The 7,553-nt window shown below is 57.4% G+C and overlaps 1 protein-coding gene across 1 annotated transcript; it reads right to left on the minus strand.

The window, feature by feature from the left end:
* Window positions 1–1,416: 1,416 nt before the first annotated feature.
* On the minus strand, window positions 1,417–6,668 carry KLK14 (kallikrein related peptidase 14; the record flags this gene model as incomplete). Its single annotated transcript, XM_084906904.1, has 5 exons — window positions 1,417–1,569; window positions 2,184–2,320; window positions 2,463–2,716; window positions 5,745–5,916; window positions 6,629–6,668. 5 exons carry the CDS (start codon window positions 6,666–6,668, stop codon window positions 1,417–1,419), a joined length of 756 nt encoding a protein of 251 aa, XP_084763030.1.
* Window positions 6,669–7,553: the final 885 nt, after the last annotated feature.

Genomic DNA, 7,553 nt, shown 5'->3' on the forward strand with positions numbered 1-7,553 from the left:
TGGCACACCTGTAGGGCCCCAATACATAGAACAATGCCTGACACATAGTAGATGCCCACTAATAAGCCGATCTCGGACACACAGTAGGTGTCTAATAGTATTCCAATGCCTGGCCCATGTCTGGTGCATACGGTAGTAGGTGCTCCCCAAAAAATAGCTGTTAGTGAGTGAAAGCCACAAAGAAAATGAAATTCCTAACAATTGATTCCCGTACATTAGAAGTGACAATGCACCGACATGGGAGGCCATTTGCGTCAGGTGCCTGTGGGTGGGAGGGGAGGGGACCGAGGCCAGGGATGACAGGTGGAAATAAACCAATACCGCGAGAGAGAGAGAGAGAGAGAGAGAGAGAGAGAGAGAGAGAGAGGGAGCCGGGCCCTGCCAGGACTTGAACTTCAGCGTGTGATTAACTCAACTCTCTTCACCCGAGATCTGATTAGGGAAGAGGCTGCTCCATTTGCATAGGGTTTTCCAGGAAACAGAGTTCCTCTCTGCCCTCCCTGCCCTGGGCCCTGGCAGTGCCTGCTCATGGGAAGCAGCAGTCCCAGCCGGGGGAGGGGCCGTCCTGCTCGGGGTCCCACTGCAGCGTGGGGGCCTCCCCCGGTGGAGGGGGGTGTGGTAAGGCCCCAGGGAACACCCAGAAGTCCTCAGGCATCCCGTTCAGCCAGCCAGGGGCTGAGCTGTGCACACGGGAGCTGCTGTGTGCATATGTGTTGGATGAGTTCAATGAATAGAGGAGCGGAATCTGGGATTATTCCATTTTAATTATTATTATTCATCTGGTTTGCAGAGACTCTGAACGTTTTGAACACTGCCTTCTTCTTCGAATATGCTGCCAAGTGTGGTGCCTTCATGCTCCCGCCTCTGTGTCGAGGGTGATGATGCGGTGGGGGTGGGGAGAGAACATCCGAGGGACCTCAGAGCTAGGTGATAGGACCAGGATACTGGGGGTCTGGACTCCCAATAAATAGAATAATGCCTGGGTCCGAGGGAGGAGGGGCTGGAGGCCTGGACCCCTGGGTCTGAGGGAGGAGGGGCTGGGGCCTGGGCTCCTGGGTCTGAGGGAGGAGGGGCTGGGGGCCTGGACCCCTGGGTCTGAGGGAGGAGGGGCTGGGGCCTGGGCTCCTGGGTCTGAGGGAGGAGGGGCTGGGGGCCTGGACCCCTGGGTCTGAGGGAGGAGGGGCTGGGGCCTGGGCTCCTGGGTCTGAGGGAGGAGGGGCTGGGGGCCTGGACCCCTGGGTCTGAGGGAGGAGGGGCTGGGGGCCTGGATCCCTGGGTCTGAGGGAGGAGGGGCTGAGGGCCTGGATCCCTGGGTCTGAGTGAGGAGGGCTGGGGGCCGAGGAGCCGTTGGTCTGGCATGGCGAGAGCTGGTCTGGGCAGCAGGCTGGCACCGGTATTCCCTCACACGGGCGGCGATCATGGGCTCTGAATGGTTTGATGGATCCAGTCGTTGTACTTGCAGAGGTTGGTGTAGACGCCGGGGTAGCCAGGCAGGGCACAGCGCTCCATCCCCCAGGACACCAGGCCCTGGAGCTTCCCTTTGCACACCAGGGGTCCCCCGGAGTCTCCCTGAGCAGGAGAGACCCCGATGGAGGCACCCGTGGACGGATGGACATGGACAGGTGCATGGAGTAGCCAGAGGCAGAGACGGGGAGGCACACGGCTGAGACGGGGGTGAGGATGGGGGCTGGGGGAAGACTGCAGACATAGCCCCAGGGTTGGGTCCCTTCCTTCCCTCTTTGGTCCCTGCTGTCTCTGGGCCAAATGGAGCCCCCCTTCGTCTTAGCTCTGCCTCTAGAAAACTGTGTGGCTCCTCACACACCTCTGTCTCTGGAGCCGTCTCCCGGGGATGGCGTGAGAGGCCTGGAGACCCTGAGCTCAGATCCCCAGGTGTGCATGCATGATCCGGACAACCACAGCAGCGACCAGAGCTACGTGCAGGCACGGCTTCACGCTCTTTCCAGGGGCAACTGCTCTACGCGGTGCTACCTCCTCTCGACAGAGGAGGAAACTGAGGCACAGAGAGATCAGGTCCGACCTGAGGGCTTCCAGCTAGGAGGCCACCTGCCTATTCCAATCTCTCAAGGTCTTGGATGCTCCTGAGATGCTTTTGCATTGAGATCGTGGCCCCAAGCCATCCCCCTGCCCACCTCCCTCCCCCCGGCTCTCACCCTGGGCCTCACCTGACAAGAGTCCTTCCCGCCTTCCGGCGTTCCTGCGCAGACCATGCCGGGGGTGATGGCGCCCCTGTAGGCCCGCTCACATTGCTGACGGGAGGTGATGTTGATGTTCACGCACTGCAGAGAGTTGGGGTACCTGGCTGGGGAGGCACTGAGTGGTCAGGACGTGGGTCTACCGGCCAGTAGGACCCTGGAATGTGGGGACCCGCCGCTGCCTCCTCCTCCCTCGGACACGGAGCCCAGCCCCCAGTCCGCTCCTTTCCAGGGTGCAGGAGTCCTCACCGATGGGGCTGGACGTGGTGCCCCAGCCGGACACGCGGCAGGGCGTCTGCGGGTCGGCGCAGGTCCTGGCCACGGGGATGGGCTGCACCGCACGCCCCAGTCGGGCCGGCTGCTGCAACCGCAGCAGCAGCAGGTCGTTGTCGTGGGTCCGGGCGTTGTACTGGGGGTGTGGCACCTTCTGGACCACCCGCAGCACCTGCTGGGTGGCCTCCCGCCTCTGCAGGTTATGCTTGCCCAGGGCGACCCGAAGGATCCTGGCCCGTGACCCACGACAGGAACACTGATCACGATGTGACCGGGAGACACCGGCCCATGCTCCAGCCCCACGCCCTCTACCCGGGGGGCTGGGCATCGGCTGGGTATATTCTTCCTCGGCCCAGGCCCGTCCTCTCCCTCCTCTGGTGAGCCTGGGGTGCCAGGTGATGGGTGGGAATTCTCGGCTGGGGCCAGGTTCTATGCCAGGCTCTGGGCTACGGCTCTAGGCTCTCCATCAGAACCGATGTTCTGGACTAGGCTCCCGGGAGCCTTCTCCCCTGGTCTAGCCTGGCCTCTGGGTTCCTGACTTTTTGTATGTTGGAATCTAAGCTAGGACTGGGGTTCTAGGTGGAGTGTGGGTGGTGACATCCTTTTAAAAAATATTTTTTTAATTGATTATTTTACAGAGAGGAAGAGAGAGAGATAGTTAGAAACATCAATGAGAGAGAGTCATCGATCAGCTGCCTCCTGCACGCCCCCCACTGGGGATGTGCCCGCAACCAAGGTCCATGCCCTTGACCGGAATCGAACCCGGGACCCTTGAGTCCGCAGGCCAACACTCCATCCACTGAGCCAAACCGGTTTGGGCGGCATCGTTCCTAGATACTGGTAGGGCGGGCTGAGGGTTCTGTTTTGAGCTCCGCACGACGGCTTGAATCTGGGTTCTAGATGTTGATTTGAGCTTTCAGTTTTGGGGTAGGGGGAGGATTCTCTTTGGACCGATAGATTAAGACCTGAGCTGTGGCCCTAGCTGGTTTGGCTCAGTGGATTAGAGCATAGGCCTGAGGAATGAAGAGTTCTGGGTTCAATTCCTGTCAAGGGCACATGCCCAGGTTGTGGACTACATCCTCAGTAGAGAGCGTGCAAGAGGCAGCCAGTCAATGATTCTCTCTTATCATTGATGTTTCTCTTTCCCTCCCTTTCTCCCTGAAATCAATAAAAATATATATATTTTTAAAAAGACCCCATGCTAAAACTGGTTTGGCTCAGTGGATAGAGCGTCGGTCTGCGGACTGAGGGGTCCCTGGTTCGATTCCGGTCAGGGGCATGTACATTGGTTGTGGGCACATCCCTAGTGGGGAGTGTGCAGGAGGCAGCTGGTGGATGTTTCTCTCTCAACGATGTTTCTAGCTCTCCATTCCTCTCCTTTCTTCTCTGTAAAAAAATCAATTTTATATATATATATATATATATATATATATATATATATATATATATATATATATATATTAAAGAAGAAGACGAGCTATGGATTCTGGACGTTGCTATGATCTCTAGTTTCTAGGTTGAGTTTTGGATTCTTGCTTCAGCTCTGGCTTATGAGCTGTGTTTTGGACGATGGTTGGAGCTCTGTGCTGCCAGTTGGGCTCAGGGTTCTTAACAGCAACCTGAGACCTTGATTCTAGGCTGGACTGTTCCCATGGAATCCCTGGTTTGTCGGGGCCTCTTGGTTCTAGACTCTGGTCTGAGCCCTTAGCCTCTGGTTGGGCTCTGGGTTCTAGAATGAGCTCCTGGATCCAATGAGTTTCTAGATGCTGGTTTGCATTCTGAGCTTCACATTCTAGGCTCTGGGCTGAGTCCTGCCCTCTGGGTTCCACAGGGAACCTCCGTGTACAGCATTGGGCCTGGTTCGTAGGCAGTCGGACGGAGACCTCTCGTTTGGGGCCTGGGTTCTAGGTTCATGTGCTTAGAGGGCTTATGCGTTGCTACGTGGGGCTTCAGAGTATGGTCTGAATTCTGGGGTCTAGACGCTGCGTTGGGGTCTGGGTTCTAGGCTGCTCCATGGGGAGCTGTAGCCTAAGACTCTGGACTAAACATGGGATCCAGAATGGGCCCCAGGTCCTGCTTCTATCTACCGTACCCTCTGAGCTGCATGTCCCAGATCTAGGTGGGGTTTCTGGATTGATGGCTGGATGGTAGGCTCTGAACCAGACTCTGGATTCTAGGCGGTGTTCTCTCTGATTGGGGGGCCTGGGTTTCTAAAAGGTAGATTGTGCCCCAAATTCAACCACCCACCTAGCATGGGCCCCTAATCTCTGTCTCTCTGTGGGCCCCGGCCTCGGGATGGATCTCGAGATCACACAGTGGGTTCCAGGTTCTGGGGGAAGGGATGCCTCCACACTGGTGTATGTTCTAAACTCTCCCTCTGCTTTCAGATCCTACACTGAGTTCAAGATTTGTGCTGGATTCTGCCTGTGGAGCTGTGTCTGTGGTTCTAGGCTCTTCTCCGACTAAGGTGACCAGACGTCCCAGTTTTGGCGGGACAGTCCCTATTTAAAAAAATATATATATATTTTTTTTATTGATTTTTTACAGAGAGGAAGGGAGAGAGATAGAGAGCTAGAAACGTCGATGAGAGAGAAACACCGACCAGCTGCCTCTTGCACACCCCCTACCGGGGATGTGCCCGCAACCAATGTACATGCCCTTGACCGGAATCAAACCTGGGACCTTTGAGTCCGCAGACCGATGCACTATCCACTGAGCCAGACCGGTTTCGGCAGACAGTCCCTATTTTTAACAATTTGTCCCGCGTCCCACAGCGTTTCCAAAAAAGTCCCGATTTTTGGAAAGAAGAAGAATCTTTCCAAAAATTGGGACTTTTTAAAATTTATTTATTAAATTATTATCTCTGTACATATATCATTGCCCCCCCCCCCCGCATACATGCCCTCCCTCCCCAGAGTTTTGTGTCCATTGGTTGTACTTACATGCATGTATACAAGTCCTTCGGTTGATCTCTTATCTTCCTCAGATCTCCCTACCCTCCCCGCTGTAAAAATCTGGACTTTTTTTTAAAAAACGCAGCGGGACACGGGACAAATTGTTAAAAACCACGACTCTCCCGCCAAAAGCGGGACGTCTGGTCACCTTCCTCTAGACTCCCCACCCCACCCTCCCCCAACCTGGACCCAGTTACCACGTTGGGTTCTGGTTCTGAGCTGAGTTCTGGGCCTCCAAACGGGAGGTCACTTGGCAGAAGTGTACTGGGGGGCGGGGGGGGGGGGGCTGGAGGGTGCCACTCACGGGCGGGAGCAGTGAGCGGCCGTGATGACCCACTGGTCGGACAGCAGGGCCCCTCCGCAGTGGAAACTGCGGGCGACACCCACCAGCAGGGCCGCCTGCCACGGCTGGGAGTGCTGGATGCAGGAGTAGCCGCCAATTATTTTGTTCTCATCCTCTTGGCTCTGGACCATGGCTGGGAGCAGGCAGGGGTGGGGTGGGAAGAGCAGGTGAGCCGACGTCCGTCTGTCCTCCCTCCCGCCCCCAGCAAGCCAGGATCTCCTGGACCCAACTCTCCCCCCTCCGCCTCCCACTTTCTATACTTAATCCTTGGCCCATCGCCTCTGTCAACCCCGCCCACGGGACCTCCATGTCTGCTCCAACACAATAGGGAGCTTACGGGCCCCATCCCCACGGTCTCACCCAGGGCCTTGCTGTGTCTTCTGCCCTCCACAGCATCCTCTCGCAAACATGCTCTATCTCAAGACACTCCTCACTCCTCCCCTAAAACATTCAATGAGCTCCCTATCCCGTCCCCAAATGTCCCACTCAATGTGGCCTCCCCCTCTCCTCCCCCCCCCCTCGGTCCCACGATCTCTCCCCACACCTACTCCGTGCTCCACACCACATCCCCACCACGAGCCTGCCACCCCCACCAGCACTTGGGGGCACCCTGTGCCCTCCTTTCTTGGATGACCTCCCCCCCCAAAACCTTGGGATATCACCCCAAGTCAGCAGCACTCGGACCCCCTGGCTCCATCCCTCGGCCTGGGTTTCCAAGCGACAGCCCCAGTCTGTCTCCTCCTCACCGGTCACCCAAGAGCATCTTGGTCCCCAGCGCCCTTTGCCCCTCCTTTCTCAGCATCTCCAGGGCACCTCCTACCCCGGACCCCACTTGCTTCTCTTACCCAGAGCCAGGATCTGAAGTGAGGCCAGCAGGAGGAGCATTCTGGGGACTCGGGGTGTGGGTTTCTGGCAAAAACAGAGAAAGTGAGAGAGAAGGACCAGAGGCCGAGGGTCAGAGAGACAACGAGACCCTTCCGCAGAGACGTGAATCCGGGGTCCTCGGCAACCGGGAAGGAGGGAGTATGCTGACCGAGGAGCACCACGTCCGGCCTCGAAGTCTTCCTGGGAGGAGGAAGTGGGGATGGTGCCTCACCTTCCTGTCACTCCGTAGATCCTTTTATCCCTGGTCTGGGCAGTTGGCCCTGCCCAACCTTCCCCCTTCTCCCCCCAACCCGCCCTCCTCCTGACGTTTTATTAATTGCTCAGTTCCCATTCCAAGACTCCAGGGTGCCCTCTCCTCCCTCCCTCTCTGGCCAGAAAAGCAGCCACAATTGTTGAGGCGAACCTGCCCGCCTGCCCGTAAAGGTGTTAGGGTCTGGAAGAGGTCCAGGGCAGGGACTCGGGGCAGGGCGGATGGGGTGAGGGTGGAGGGGGGCTCCGAGGGAGGGGCTGGGAGGGGCTGGGAGGGGCTGTGAGAGGGAGGGACAGAGGCTGGAGAGGTCTGTGAAGGTGGACAGGGAAAGAGGTGAGACAAATACAGGCCCCGAGAGAAGTGGGAGAGGCAGAGAGAGGAGAGAGACAGAGACAGGGGAGGCAGATGGGAAAAGACGAGATGGGGTGGGAAGGAGAGAGAGAGAGAGAGAGAGAGAGAGAGAGAGAGAGAGAGAGAGAGAGAGAGAGAAAGAGAGAGAGAGAGAGAGATTCATGGAGCGGTCCCTGTGGAAAAGCTGAGCGAGAAGCAGAGAGAACAGGGAAGGCCCCAGCTGGTTTGGCTCAGTGGATAGAGCATCGGCCTGTGGACTGAAGGGTCCCAGGTTCGATTCCAGT

This window comes from Pipistrellus hanaki, assembly GCF_964339955.1.
Source record: "Pipistrellus hanaki genome assembly, chromosome: 15".
NCBI classification, from domain to species: Eukaryota; Metazoa; Chordata; class Mammalia; order Chiroptera; family Vespertilionidae; genus Pipistrellus; species Pipistrellus hanaki.